General features: G+C 50.1%; 1 protein-coding gene across 4 annotated transcripts in view; it reads right to left on the reverse strand.

Annotated features, from left to right (window-relative positions):
• INSR (insulin receptor) overlaps positions 1–13,918 on the reverse strand; it is a 141,250-nt gene extending 127,332 nt beyond the window's left edge. For all 4 annotated transcript variants that reach the window (XM_070464727.1, XM_070464725.1, XM_070464721.1 and 1 more), the window contains exon 1: positions 13,303–13,918. In XM_070464727.1, the coding sequence (XP_070320828.1) occupies positions 13,303–13,402 (100 nt within the window). In that variant the 5' untranslated portion in view covers positions 13,403–13,918. The remainder of the gene's footprint in view (positions 1–13,302) is intronic.
• Between the last annotated feature and the right edge of the window lie 2,303 nt (positions 13,919–16,221).

Here is a 16,221-nt window from a genome sequence, read left to right on the forward strand (position 1 = left end):
CAAGGAGGGCTTCCCAGAGGAGGTGACACCAGGATTAAAACCTACACAAACAGAGCAATAAGAATTATTCTGTTCTGCGTACTTCATTGGAAGGTCAAGAGTGACAGCAAGCTACAGCCCATCGCTGTAGGTCACCAGGGTGTGTAGGGTCTAAAATAGCCTTCTCTGACAAAAACATGATAGAATTTTAAATTTTATCTAAAAAAGTAAAAAAGAAACACTGAATTAAATATACTTAATCCAATGTATCAAAAAATTTCACTTCAACATGTAAGCAATACTAAAAAAAAAAAAAAAACTACAAGATTTTTTTCACATTATGCCTCCCAAATGCCATGTGTATTATACACTTGCAACATGTCTCAATTTAGATGCTAAATTTTGATCAGAAATACTCAATCAGTATATGCATATTCCACAAAACGAATCATTGAAAATGTAGGGTTCTTTGTATCTCCCCAAAAAACAGTTGTTCAATACAGAATCAAGTACTGAATTTCTGACATTTCAATCAACTAAAGTTAAACAAGGCTTTATGTTTACATTTTTCACATTTATGTTTCAATGAATTAAAGTTTGTTGTTGTTCAGTATAAGTCGCATCGGACTCTTTTTGACCCCATGGACTGAAGCACACTAGGCTTCCCTGTCCTCCACCATCTCCCTGAATTTTCTCAAACTCATGTCTATCGAGTCAGTGATGCCATCCAACCATCTCTTCCTCTGTCGCCTCCTTCTCCTTTTGCCTTCAATCTTTTCTAGCATCAGGGTCTTTTCCAATGAGTTGGCTCTTCGCATCAGGTGGCCAAAGTACTAGAGCTTCAGCATCACTCCTTCCAGTGGATGTTCAGGACTGATTTCCTTTAGAATTGACTGGTTTGATCTCCTTGCTGTCCAAGGGACTCTCAAGAGTCTTCTCCAGCACCACAATTCAAAAGCATCAATTCTTCAGCACTCAGCTCTCGTCATGGTCCAACTCTCAACCATAGCTCTGACTATACAGACTATTAACGTAAAAACCTATTTGAACAATTTCAAGAGCACCATGTGGATAGTGGCCACCATATTGGATAGTGCAACTATAGACTATTTCCATCAAAGCAGACAGCACTAGTCTTGAAGTTCCCCCCTTGGCCAGAAGAATCTATGAATTTCGCAGTTGGAGAGAAGACAGATACAAGAGCCATCTTGGAAAGTGTCCCCTCTCCCCTGGTTTTCTCTTCACCATGAAAACAGCAAATAAATACTGAGGATCTGGGAGGGAGATGTCTAGAAGATTCTGAAACTTCTTTACAATGCTAAGAGTTATACTTTTTGCTTTCAAGCCTGTACGTTCTGCAAACATTCTTCAAATGTTCCCTTGTGGCCTCTTCTGGGGCCACATGTTCCTCTCTGCATTCTTTCCAGTCTTAACACTGCTTTTTCCAAAATTCAGGAGTCCTGGCCAACAAGTCTTGGGTTCAGGTGTCAGGCCACCACGCACACCAGTTTCAGGGCACGCTAGAAACCCAACAGATCTGGGTACTTCCCTAGTGGTCCAGTGGCTAAGACTCCACACTCCCAATCCAGGGGGCCTGGGTTCCATCCCCGATCAGGGAACTAGATCCCACACACCACAACTGAGAGTTCACATGCTGCAAGTAAAGGTCCTGAGTGCCTCAACAAAGATGGAAGATCCTGTGTGGCACAACTAAGAGCTGGTTAGCCAAAATAAACAGGCAATTTTTTTAAAAAGAGACAGAGAGAAACCCAACAGATCCGGCTTCCCACTCCAGCATGGGCCCCTGCCAACAGTATAATCCTGAGTCATATATTTAATCTCTGTGTGCCTCAGTTTCCTCATCTATGAATGTTGATAATCACGTGATGATGGGTAGGAAGAATAGAGGAGAACCAGTGTCCGGCCACGTACACGTATCAGTTCTTCACTCCACGCTACTTTGAACCAATTCCCAGATTTATTCCCTTCAGAAATTAGAACTTGGGCACACCAAGGTGCCAGATATCCTTATGAGTCTCCACCTGTCTGCTCTTAAGACTGGCTCTTAAAACTGACTTCAGCCAGAACCTAGACAGCATATTAAAAAACGGAGACATCACTTTGCTGATAAAGGTCTATATCGTCAAAGCTATGGTTTTTCCAGTAGTCATGTACAGATATGAGAATTGGACCATAAAGAAGGTTGAGTGCCAAAGAATTGATGCTTTTGAATTGTGGTGCTGGAGAAGACTCTTGAGAGTCCCTTGGACTGCAAGGAGATCAAACCAGTCAATCCTAAAGGAAGTCAACCCTGAATATTCACTGGAAGCACTGATGCTAAAGCTGAAGCGCCAATACTTTGTCCACCTCTTGCAGAGAGTTGACTTATTGGAAAAGACCCTGATGCTGGGAAAGATTGAGGGCAGGAGGAAAAGGGGATGACAGGGGATGTGATGGTTGGACAGCATCACCGATTCAATGGACATGAACTCGGGCGAACTCCAGGAGATGGTGAGGGACAGAGAAGCCTGGTGCGCTGCAGTCTTCGGGGTCTCAAAGAATTGAACGTGACTTGGCAACTGAACAACAACGAAAGTGTGTGAGATGGGTTCTGCTGGAAATGGCTGGTCACAGAAGGGCAGTAAATACCCTGAGGTGTGAGATGCACAAGACTGGGGTCTGGGCAACAGGCAAACTGTCACCAAGACAGATTTCCTCAAAGAGGAAAGAAACTGAGGCTCAGAAAGAAACATGTCCTCCTCAAGGTCACAAAGCCAGAAGGAGACAGAGCTGGGATTTAAACCCAGCATATTAGTCTACTGCGCCATCCCTAACAAACGACCACAGACCAGGTGGCTTAAACAAGAGGAATTTATTTTCTCCCAATTCTGGAGGCAAGAAGTCCGACATTAAGGTGTCAGCAGAATGGATTCTTTCTGAAGCCTCTCTCCTTGGCTTGTAGACTGCATCTTTGCCCTGTGTCCTCACATGCTCTTCCCTCTGGGTGTGTCTGTCTTAATCTCCTTTTATAAAGACATCAGTCTTATCAGCAAATGGGCTTCCCAGGTGGCTCACTGCTAAAGAACCCGCCTGCCAGTGCAGGAGATGTGGATTTGATCCCTGGGTCAGGAAGATCCCCTGCATGAGGAAACAGCAACCCACTCCAGTGTTCTTGCCTGGGAAATCCCATGGACAGAGGAGCCTGGCTGGCCACAGTTCATGGGGCCACAAAGAGAAGGACATGACTTATTAGCTTAGAGGCCATGCTGATTATCTCATTTTACCTTGACTGTCTCTTTAAAGACCCAGCCTCCAAAGACAGTCACATTCTGAGGGGTTAGAGGGTTGGACTTCAACATGTGAGTTTGCGGGGTGGGGGCGGGGGCGTGGTTACAATTCAGTACGTCACATGTAGGTCCTTAGGATTCCCACACCTGTGTCCTTAGCCATCACACAGCATTTCTCAAAATATTCAGTGGAGGACTTCCCTGGTGGCTCAGTGGAAAAGAATCTGCCTGTCAATGCAGAAGGCACAGGTTCGATCCCTGATCTGAGAAGATCCCACATGCCTCAGAGCAACTAGGCCCATGTGTCACAACTACTGAACCTATGCTCTAGATCCCGGAAGTCACAACTACTGAGCCCACAGGCCACGACTGCTAAAGCCCAAGCGCCGTAGAGTCCATGCTTTGCAACAAGAGAAGCCACTGTAATGAGAAGTCTGCCCACCGCGACCGGAGAGTACCCCCCGTTTACCAAAACAAGCAAAAAAAAAAAAAGAAATGCCCACACAGCAATGAAGACCCAGCGCAGCCATAAATAAATAAATAAATATTTTTAAAAATAGAGTATTGCTTCCATTAATGAAAATTCTCTGTGGACCATCAGAATCCTCTGGAGTGTTGGGGGCGGGTGGTATATGTTAAAATGCAGATTCTCAGGCCCAGCTCTGGACCAAATGAATCAATGTTTCTAGGAGCCCAGCCCATGAATCTTCATTTTAAATGAGGTCCCCAAGCATATGACAGGGACTCACGTAGGACAAACATACCGTCTACCCAACCTGGGTCACCTCTCCAGCCCCACCTGTTCATCTGAGCACTCTGTTCCAGGATCAATACCATTAGTTGCCTTCTTTGGGGTTGTTGATTGTTGTTTTGTCTTTTAATTTACTTGGCTCCACCCCACCTTAGTCAGCACATGTGAGCTTTAGCTGTGGCATGTGGAATCTAGTTCCCTGACCAAGGATCGAACCTGGGACCCCTACATTGGGAGGTCAGAGTCTTAACCACTGGACCACCAGGGAAGTCCCTCCTCCTTCTGAGGCCACCAGTCCTATTAGTTTAGGACTGTCCTCTTATGACCTCATTTAACCTTAATTACCTCCTAAAAGCTCTCTCTCCAAATACAGCCACGTTGAGGAGTTAAGGTTTCAACCGATGAATGGGGAGCGGGGAGGCGGCAATTCAGACCACAAGAGTTGTTTTCCCCTCCTTTCCAGGACCTGCCTACTCCAGGATAGACTGCTTCCTACTTTAGACAGACATGCATCAAGCCCTTCTCCGACCCACACTTAGAGTACAGTTTCATTTACTGTGTCGTCGGGCAGACCAGTGTCTGTGGGGACCCAGACAGATACACCCAGTCTGTGCGGAAAGGGAAGGAGAACGGGGTGGGTGATGAAGCCAGAGAGGGGAGGAAGGAGGCCTCTGACCCAGTTCCATGAGGAAAAAGTAGGAATCCACGGGTGAAAAGAAGGAAGAAAGATCCTTGGAGCACAGGAAGCAAACACAAGCACATAAAGAAGAGAGAACCCCAGGAAGTACAGTCATGAAGTCAGGAATTGAGACCACACTCTGCCCAGCTAAGGCCAGGCTCAACTGCCAGGGGGATGGGTTGATTGAGCTGGCAGCTGTAGACGGACTGAAGCAGCAAGTAGAAAAGTCTCTCTGGTAGTAGGGGAGAGAAGGCACTGGACAGGGCACTCTGGAACCCCCTCTGTGGCTTGGCCTAGCGGGCCTGTCATGGGGTGGGTGGGTGCAAAAGGAAACAGACAAGACCACAGAGTCATCTCAGGAACCAGCATCAGTGGGGACTCAGTCCCCAGGGAGATGGGGTGGGGGCGGGGGGTGAGGCACCATTGTTGATGAACCTGGAGAGGGCTAGATAGAACCAGTGGCAAGGACAACAGGCTCAGACTGGGGCACAATGAGTCTGGGGGGGGCCTTTGGGATGCTCTGGGATGTGGATCCAGTGGGTGTTGGGAGCTTGGGGAGAGGGGTGGATGCAGGCAGAAGTGATAACAGTATGTGATAAAACCAGGAGGATAAAAGGATAGAAGGAGTATGGGAGGTCTGGAGAGCACAGTATTTAAGACCAGGGAACCAGAGAGAGGACCAAAGACCCACAGTCACCCTGACACCCGTATCTTCCACAAGCTTCTCTGAAAGCTCCGGAACAGCTAGGCTAAATCCCTCCAGTCAATTCCATACCTCTGTATAGACCACCTCAAGGACATAACCTATCAAACCACAAGGTTACCAGGGGCTTCCATGCCATTTCAAAAGTCCTGACTCCTGTATACAGATGATGCCACAAAAGACACCGGAAAAAATGCCAAGAGAAGTCTTGGGACTTTCTTGGAATTAGCCTGCCAATGCAGGGGACCCAGATTTGATCCCTGGTCCGGGAAGATCCCACATGCGGTGCAGCAAGTACTGAACCCGAGGGTTGCAACTGGAGAAGCTTGCACAGCCCAGAGCCTGTGCTCCTCAACTAGAGAAGCTGCTTCGATGAGAGGTCAGCGCACCGCAACTAGAGAGTAGCCCACGTGCAACAACGAAGACCCAGTGCAGTCAAAAATAAATAACAAATTTTTAAAAAAGAAAACCAAGAGAAGTCTTGTAACAACAACAAGGACAAAAAAAGTAGCAGATGTCTTCAGTACCGTGTAACTGAATATAATTAGGAAGAAACGTCTCAGTGAGACTTTATCCGTTTTCTGATCTCCTGCAAGATCCATGGTTGAAAAAAGATGAGCAAGAAGAAGTCACAGACAGGCCATCAGAAAACAGGGGGAGCCCTGCTTTCTTTATCTCTTTGTGTCCAACCACTACCTGTTCCCACACTCTTAATATAAAACACAGTTTTTCGAAAGTACCTATGTTTTCCACCTTCTCACAAAGGCATGGGAGAGAAGCAAGCACCTCCTGGTAACAGCCTGCTCTTCCTGAACATGGAACAGGAGGTACCTTCTCAACCTGATGGGACACCATCCCCTGAATGAATTGAAAGAAAGGCTCCGATTTGACATCAAATTTTATTTATTTTTCTTTTTTTTTTCATTTATTTTTATTAGTTGGAGGCCAATTACTTCACAACATTTCAGTGGGTTTTGTCATACATTTGACATCAAATTTTAATCCTCATCAGTCTGCCTCGAACTCCAACTGGAACTCATAGCCAGTCTGCACTGGGCAACACAGAGCGAATCTCACGCTACTGGAAACAAAATAGGTTTCTTGAAGCCCCGACACAAAATAGGTTTCTAGAAGCCCCGACAGCCACTGGGGAATGGCTCTGCACCGGGGTCAGCAGAACACAGGAGGACCTCCCTGCTCCTTGAAACACAGGCCAGGGCTCTCTGCCATCTCTCATCTCTCAAGGGCTTCCCAGCTGGCTCAGTAGTAAAGAATCCACCTGCCAATGCAGGAGATGCGGGTTTGATCCCCGGGTCAGGAAGATCCCCTGGAGGAGGAAATGGCAATCCACTCCAGTATTCTCTCCTGGGAAATCCCACGGACAGAGGAGCCTAGTGGGCTACAGTCCATGGGGTTGGAAAGAGTTGGACACGATGGAGTGACTGAACAACAAATGTGCACGTACATAGAACTGAATTACTTTGCTGCACACCAGAAACTAACACAGCATTGTGAACCAAGTATACTTCAATTAAAAAAATTTTAAGGATGTTTGTCATAATCCTTGGGGATTTATGAATCCACAACAGGAGAGATGCAACGAGAAGGCAAGATGTCACCTTGTTTGATCTGAGCTGGAACATGCCTGTCAGATGATCCCAATTTTTTGCCACTTGTGCCTCCTGGTGCATGGCCAGGAATAACCATTAAAGCTCTGAGTACTTATTTTGGAATTACAAATGTGCTGTACTGTGCTTAGTCACTCAGTTGTGTCTGACTCTTTTCGACCCCATGGACTATAGCCCACCAGGCTCCTCTATCCATGGAGATTCTCCAGACAAGAATACTGGAGTGGGTTGCCATGCCCTCCTCCAGATCTTCCCAACTCAGGGATTGAACCCAGGTCTCCCACATTGCAGGTGGATTCTTTACCATCTGAGCCATCAGGGAAGCCAAATAAATTTTCACAAATAGGTGAATTCACAAATATGGAATCCAGAAAAAATGAGAATCTTATGAGTACTGAAGTTTTCAAGCTTAAGACTATTGACTCAATTATAAGATACTTATTAAAAATATTTAATCATTTATTTGGCTGCCCTGGGTCTTAATTGTGGCTTGTAGGATGTTTGGTTACAGCATGCAGGATCTTAAGTCCCTGACCAGGGATCAAACCCAGGCCCCTTGCATTGGGACTATGGAGTCTTAGACACTGGACCACCAGGGAAGTCGCAGGAATTAAGACACTTTTAAAAGTCTAGCGAAAACTACAGGGATGCAAAGTGTTGCCAGGGGTTTGAGGTAGGGATGGCATAATGATAAAGGGGTGGCTAGAAGGAGTTTGGGTGGTGGTAGATGGGACACTTCTGTGTCCTAACTATGGTGACAGCTACACAATTCTACACAGGGATTAAAATGCAAAAACTGTACACACACAAAAAAAGTCAGATTTACTGCACCACCATTTTAATAATAAAAATATTTAAAGATCCACACCAAACAGGGACTTCCCTGGAGGTCCACTGGTTAAGACTCTGCCTTCCAATGCAGGGGATGCAAGTTTGATCCCTGGTCAGGAGAACTAAGATCCCAAATGCTGCTGGGCAACTATGCCCGTGTGCCACAACCACTGAACCCCCCGGCTCTGGAGCCCACCTGTCACAAGTAGAGAGAAGCCCATGCACCACAACTAAGACCTGAAGCAGCCAAATAAATAAATAAATATTTAAAACAAAACAAAAAGATACACACCAAAATAGCACACGCCCCTGTGTATGTGTGTGTGTGCATGTGCGCATGTATAAGCTCCGTCATATCTGACTCTTTGTGACCCCAGGGGACTGTAACCTGCCAGGCTCCTCTGTCTATGGGACTATCTAGGCAAGAATACTGGAGTAGGTTGCCATTTTCTTCTCCAGGGCATCTTCCGGACCCAGGGATCAAACCTGTGTCTCCTACATTGGCAGGTGCGTTCTTTGCCACTGAGCCACCTGGGAAGTCCAAACAAAGCATAGTCGTCTCCCAAGACAGAAACACAATGGTTTTAGGGGCAAAAGGGAACTTTTATTTTTCCCCCTCTAAACTTGTGCAATTTTTTTTTGCAATGAGAATGCAGTTATTATTTTAATTTAAAAACCATAAATATGGTCCAATTGCAAAACATAAACCAAGTCACTCCCACTGTGTTCTTCATAGAAATTTACATAAGGGGTTCTCAAGAGGCCCCTCAAGTGGTATCTCCCAGCAGATACCACTTTCTCTTGGCACTAGAGACAGGGCTGATAGCACAGAGTCCTCATTCAATGCCAAGAAGACCGTTTAAACAAATAAATCCAAAGATCTCTCACACACACACACCCAAAGAAGGAACATCAGTTATTTTCTCACCATCAGAACCCATACATTCAGCACAGCAAATGGTATCAGTTTCTTTAATAAGGCTTTCTCTGTAAAGGGGAAAACATGGTGTTTTTCCTGGGAATTTCATTTAACTTGATTCATTCAAAGTCGAACCAGAGACCACACAAGCTATGAGGCATGTCATAACGATCCTCGAGGAGTTTGTTCCAAATCCAGAGTCGGCAAGCTTTCTCTGGAAAGGGCCCAAGTGTAAATATTGTTGGGAGCCACGCGATCGCAACCGTTCAACTCTGCCCTTAGAGCACAAAAGCAGCCACAGAGGATGCGTGAACCAATGGGCATGGCAGCATGCCAATAAAACTTTATTTACAAAAACAGGCGTGGGCGGGCAGGGTTTGACCCCTGTTCTAAAGACTTTGACCACATATAAATTAAAAAGTGAGCGTGAGAGAGAGTCAGAGTAGGGAATGGCCCTCGATGAAGACTAAAGATAATAACAGCCCGGAAAAGGAGCAGAGGAAAAGAAGAGAGAGGATGGGAGGAGCCAGGTTCAGGTGAAAACTCATCAGGAGAGGGGAGGCAAAACCCAGATAAGTCAACTAGGGTGAGGCTGCCATTGGGAGGTGAGGAAGGACTTTTGCTAGCACCATGGGCGAAGCAATGGAGACACAAGCCAGATGCTGTGGGTAGAGCAGTGGGTGAAAGGTGAGAGAGCAAGGGTGATGAGTGCCCATCAGAGGTTGGGGAAGGCTTGATGAGGAAGGCAAAAGGTGGGTGGTGGGTAGCGGGGCCTGGGGAGTACTGAGTGTCTATAGGCTGAAGAGAAAAGGCTCCTGGGCGGATGGAGATCCCCGCACAGAGGGGAGAGAGGAGGGGACCTAAGTGGATAAGTCCTGCATACTAAGTCACTTCAGTCGTGTCTGGCTGTTTATGACCCCATCGACTGCAGCTTGCCAGCATCTTCTGTCCATGGGATTTCCCAGGCAAGCATACTGGAGCAGGTTGCCATGCCTTCCTCCATGGGATCTTCCCGACCCAGGAATTGAACCCACATCTCATATGTGTCTCCTGCATTGGCAGGTAGGTTCTTTACCACTAGCACCAAAAAGCAGTGGTTCTCAACTCCGAGGACAGTTGGTGGTGTCTGGAGACACTTTTTGGTGGTCATGACTTGGAGAGGGGCATTGCTACAGGTCAGAGACCACGGACAGTGTGCAACATCTTGAGATACACGAAACAGCCCCCTGCAACCAAGAACTATCCAGCCTCATAGATCAAGAGCACGGAAATTGAGAAGATCTATTCCAGCCTAAAAATAAAGGATGTCAAGGAGGAAGTGGAGTGAGGTGGGGGCCCTCAGGGTGAGGCTCGCCCCCAGTGACCTCTATGAATGAGCAGGGCAGGGTCGAGGGTCAGGTCATCAGGAGGGAAGCAAAGACTAGGAAGAACCTCATAGAACCGACCCAGAGAGCAGAAGTTCTGCTCTGAGGGTCCCGGAGTGCACCAGAAAATCCACACGAGAAACACCAGATTCCACCCTCGAGAGGTAAGGGGGATCCAAAAACAACATCTAGCACCTCAACTCATCAATTCACTGCCCCCGCCAAGATTCAGTTTCCACTATAATTAATCCCACTTTGCCTTCATTCTCTGACTTCGCAGTGCTCCTGGGTCATCTCGGGCCAGAGTGGGTCAACCCAAGGAGACATGGGAGGGAAAACCACTGCCCAGTTCAGCCAAGCCACAGAGACTCCACAGGGGGGATGAAGTGGGCTGGCACATCCCACGTGACGTCGAGGATAGAGTCCTCAGTCCTTCAAAATTCCACTGATCTCCCTTGACCCCACCCCCACCCCAGACAGAATGCCACACTGCTTGCCGCTGGAGATTAACCAATGATCCGGAAAGTTCCTCGCCCCTCCCCAAACCTCCGAAGAGCATCACATGTCATTTATTTGAGAGTATTTTGTTAACCTTTATACCACAGGAGTTGGGGCGGGGAGGCTCAGAGTCCCAAGAAGAACCGTCTGTTAAGAAACCTTTTATTAACAAACTGGGGTTCTCATCTCAGCACTGCCACCTCATCCAAGTTCCTCACCTTCGAAATGGATAATAAACCTTGCCTCAGAGTGCTGTGGTGAGCATTAATCGAGATTATCAATGCGGAGTGTGTAGAATAGCACCTGCGGAGACTTTGCTTATATTTGTGTCAGTTAGGTTTTATCTGGAGAATAAAGGAGACGTGACTTGGACTCCTACGAACAGGAAGGATAGGAGTTGAATCTAGAACAAATATTTAGGACTTCCCTGGTGGTCCAAGGGTGACGAATCCGCCTGCCAATGCTGAGGACAGGGGTTCGACCTCTGGTGTGGGAAGATCCCATGTGCTGCGGAGCAGCTAAGCCCAAGTGCCACGGCTATTGAGCCTGTGCTCTAGGGCCAGGGGGCCACAGGTATTGAGCACACGTGCCACAACTACTGAAGCCCACGTGCCCTAGAGCCCAGGCTCCCCAATGAGAGGAGCCACCGGAATGAGAAGCCCGTGCACAGCAACTAGAGAGTAGCCTCGATCATCACACCTAGAGAAAAGCCCAGCACAGCAATGAAGACCCAGCACAGTCAAAATAAATAAATTCATCAAACATCTACTAGGTGTCAGGGACTGCTCTAGGCTCTGGAACTCCGGCAGTCAACAGGAGAAACTTAAGCCTCTCCCTCGTGGAAACTATATACATGTAAGAAGTGGTAAATCCATCCACTGACCCCTGAAAGTGAAAGTCGTTCAGTCGTATCAGACTCTTTGGGACCCCATGGACTGTAGCCCACCAGGCTCCTCTGTCCATGAGATTCTCCAGGCAAGAACACTGGAGTGGACAGCCATTCCCCTCTCCAGGGGATCTTCCCGATCCAGGGATCAAACCCAGGTTCCTCCAGGCAGATTCTTTACCATCTGAGCCACCAGGAAAGCCAGCCCAGGCACAAATCCACCATCAATTACTAAGCTACCAGGAACAGAGGAGCAAGGAACCACACACATATACAGGTGTGCACGTACACACAGACACATATGCGCATGGGCATGCAAAGCCTGATACAGATCTAACAGCTGGTCTGGGTTTTTGTCTTTTTTTAAACAAGAGCCTAAATCCACTGCTATCCTTCTTTGGAGGAGCACCCACTGTATACCAGGCACTCGGGCACTTGGAGACCTTGCCTAATTGGCAGAGGTGCTCCACAAAACCCGGTTTGTCAACTCCAGAGCCCCCACGTGCTTTCTCGTGCATCCCCACTCACCTACAGGCAACTCAGGAACTTCTGCTCCTTCCCTGCCTGACCCCTTCCTCATCGGGACTGATTTCCTTTTATGGAGAAATCTGAAGAAGTAACCCAACACATATTTTGAAAGCAGGGCCTCCGCCATCATGGTGGGAAACCCCAGTTATATTCTCTTCAAGGATTTTCCATCCTTGACCTTCAGCCAGAAAGACCTGCTGTCAAGCCCAAGGAAAACGCTGGGACTTGCCCCCTCTCCCCAGCCCAGGGAGCTGCTAGCCCAAGGACACTCATGAGGGAGACTTGAGAAGGGAGGTGGGGTGCTGGGCTGACCCCAGGTTAGAGACCTGCCCAGCCGACAGGTAAAGGCGGGAGGTTACCAGGGGTTCCTGGGGCGTGGGCAGCTGGCAGAGCCCTGGGCCCTGGCACCACCAGAGAGGTTTGTCTTCTCTCTAGCTCTGATTCTGGGGCAAGTGAATTCTGTGTCCTTCCTGAGCCTCAGTTTATGCCTCTGTGAAATGGACCAACAACAGTTTCGGCCTCCACGGGCAGCGGCAGAGATCCAAAGAGATAAGACGGGCCAGCCCAAGGCATTTGGTAACGCTAGCTATAATAATCATAAAAGCCGACACTACTGCTACTACAGCTAGCTGCGCTGTTGCCAAGGGCTAGAGCTTGCCTCCGACATCTGGAAACAGAATTCCAGAGTATAAACATGGAACTGCAGTCAGGGGTAGCCATGGGTCTAGATACCAGAAAGAAAGGGGCGGGTTCTACAATTCCTCGCCCCCTGGGGGAGCGTCACCAAGCTGCTGGGATCCCAAGGGACTACCCTGCCTTCGTTAGTCACTCCAAACCGTCTGTGCCCGGGGCATCTGGCTGTACGAGAGTGTCCGATGACCCCACTTCTCGGAGGCGACCCAGAGAGGACGCGTGTCCCGTCTCTGGAGCCAGGTGGTGGGCTCGGAGAGGCCCAGACACGGGGGTTCGAGGAGCGCTCTCGGGAGAGGCACCAGCGGAGGGGCGGGCACTAGGGCAAGGTTCCTCCAGCCCGGGGCCCGCTTGCGGGTCGTGGAGCCTCGAGCCCAGGCGGGCAAAGGCCAAGGTCAGCGGCTTCCCGCCCCCCGCGAGGCCGGAGAAACCGTCCGGGCCACCCGCCCTCCGACGGAGGACGGCACTCCGTCCACAACGGGGGGTGGTTCCATTTGGGCAAAGGGTCCCCTCCCCACCCGCGCGGCTTCCCGCCCACCCCGGGACCCCCCAGACTCACCCTCTCCAGGGTACAGGTGGCCCGCGGCGCCCACCAGCAGCGCGGCGACGACCACCATCAGCAGCACGGCTGCCGCCCCCCGCCGGCCCCCGGCGCCCATGGCTGCGGGAGCACGGGGTGCCGAAGGATCAGAGCGCGAGGCGCTGGCCGGCGGGGTGCATGCTCCGAAGCGGCCGCCCCAGAGGGGCTGGGGGTCGCGCGTCCTTCTCTTCCACGCGGACCGCCCAAGGTCCCGCAGCCTGCGCCCGGGAGGGCTCTAGAAACGGCCCCGGGAGGGGCGCGCGGCCTCCGCCGCTACGAATCCGGCAGTGCGGCCGGGTGGAGACGGTCCCGACTCCGGGCCCCCGCGGCCCGGGCCCCCGTCCCGACGATCTTAGGGCCCAGAGCCCCGCGCTGCGTCCCCCTGACTCTAGGCTCTTGGCCCCGAGCGCTCCGGAGCTCCGATCTTCGGACGCGCGGACAAACGGACGTGCGGACAGGCGGGCGGGCACCTGGGCTGGCGGGTGGCGGGCGGGCGGCGGGAGCCAGGGCTGCTCGGCCCGTAAACAACGCGGCCCGTCAGCTGGGCCCCGTTCGGGCCGCGGGAAAAGGCGGCGCGGATCTGGGCTCGGAAGGGACTCGGCGCCCGGCAGAGGCCCGAGAGGGGTGGAAGGAGGACGGGCAGGGGGGAGGCGCCGCCCCGCCCGCCCGCCCGCCAGTCTCCCTATCCTGGGCCCCGCGCTGAAGGCCCCCGTCGCGCCATAGCCAAGGGGGCGCCCCAGATCCCTGCCCAGCCCCAGTGCCCAGTACAGCCCCAGGGCTCCTGTCTCAGAGCCCGGGAGCGCCCCAGATTGACCAACTCAGCAAGTCGGATCCCGTGTTTAAAACATTTTGCTAGTTTGTTCTTCGTAGGACTTTGGAAAATTCATTTTTTTAATATTGCATTAAAATATTTTTTATCGTAGTTACTCGGCTTTTTGGTACTCCCTTAAGTGCTGCGTTCACCTCCCCCTCGTCACAGTCTGGCCAGTGAGTATGGCCCTCGAGCGCCCCAGAAGTCCTACCCCAGAGTGCGCCCCCGCCCAGAGCCAGGCCCCTGGGGACAGCCACGTGCACGCGCGTGCCGCGTGTGCTCAAGTATTCGGTAGCCTGAGCCCCCCCGCACGATGCGTGGTTCAAGGTGGAGAAATGACCCCTTGGAGAAAGTGTAGAAACTCTCAAAAAGAAAGAAAAAAAAGTGCAAACCACACGCTGGAGATCTTGGGTGGGACACAGGTGGACACACCCAATTTTTAATACGCAGACCCAGAGTCCATGTGTGTTTGAATGTCGGTCACACGACTGCGGCCACCCCGCCTTGCTGAAGAGGGGCGTTAAGTACAGAAAAGCCAGAACCGAGCGAGAATCTGGTCCCTCCACTTAAGACTTCCTGTGCGGCCTCTCTCTCGATGGGCCTCATCTGTATGATGCATGTAAGGATACCTGCAGGTCAGATTTGGTGAGTTGTAAGGGCTTCCCAGGTGGCTCAGTGCTAAAGAATTTGCCCACCAATGCAGGAGACGCAGGTTCGATCCCTGGGTCAGGAAGATCCCTGGAGGAGGAATGGCAACCCACTCCAGTATTCTTGCCTGGGATACCCCATGGATAGACGAGCCTGGCAAGCTACAGTCCATGGAGTCGCAAAGAGTTCGACATGACAGCTGGTGTGCGTACACACACACACACACACACACACACACACGACTGAGCACGCATGCGCATGCACACACACAGTCTCACAGGGGAAATAAAGCATGACAAAGCACTCAGCACAACGGTCGGCTGAGGGCATTCATTCTTTCTTTCATCTATTAAACAAATATTAGTTTGCCAGTAGCTGGGCCCACTGTTCTTCTAACTCAAATCTATTCCTGCCTCCCTGTCCCTCTGGTCTCTGGCTCCACTTGTCTGTTCCAATGAGCCTTCCCTGACCACACTTTGCAAACACTCCCTCTCCCTTCCTCCATTTGCTCCTGTTCCAGACAACACACTGGTGTCTTGAAATTCTGACTTATTGTGTGTATTCACCCCTTCCCAGGAAGGCAGAAATCTTGTCCATCATGTTCAGTATTTTACACCCAGTGACTGACATATCCATTGCTTAATAAATATTTGTTGAGTGGAAAAATCAACATGCAGTAAGCAGTGGGGATTTGCAGGGAGCCAAATAAATACCATTCATTTCCTTGTAGACCTCACAACCCAGCGTGGGGAGAAAGCCATTAAGTTACACATCAGATGTTTTATAAGGTGGGGCGGGGAGAGGCAGAAGGATTTGCCAAAGAGGTGGTTTTGAACTGAAATCTGAGAAGGCAGGGCCAGCCCAGGGAAGCATCAAGAAAGTGTTCCAGGTGGAGGGAACAGCATGTGCAAAGGCCCAGAGGACAGGCCAGGGTCCCCACAGCTGAGCCAGGCACTGTAGCTGGAGCAAAGAAAGAAAAGAGGGAGGCTGGGCTGGTAGGCAAGACTAGAAGGGATATACCATGCAAGGGTTGTTTTCAACACACCCTTTATCCTAAACACAACAGGGACGCATTAAAAGGTTTACACCAAAGGGTCGGGCTCCACTGGTGGCTCAGACAGTAAAGAATCTGCCTGCAATGCAGGAGACCCAGGTCGGTTCCCCGGGTCAGGAAGATCCCCTGGAGAAGGGAATGGCTACCCACTCCAGTATTCTTGCCTGGAAAATCCCACGGACAGAGGAGGCAGGCGTGCTACAGTCCATGGGGTCGCAAAGAATCAGACACAACTGAGCGACTGAACTGAACTGATTGAAAAGCCACCAACAATTTCAGGCAGGTGGCATTTGCTAAAATTCCAAGGGACATACTCCCCTCTGGAAATCCTTCAGATGCAAGACCTCCACATAAAGTTAGGTATAAATTCAGAAGAATCATTGTA

This window comes from Odocoileus virginianus, chromosome 3 (assembly GCF_023699985.2).
Source record: "Odocoileus virginianus isolate 20LAN1187 ecotype Illinois chromosome 3, Ovbor_1.2, whole genome shotgun sequence".
NCBI classification, from domain to species: domain Eukaryota; kingdom Metazoa; phylum Chordata; class Mammalia; order Artiodactyla; family Cervidae; genus Odocoileus; species Odocoileus virginianus.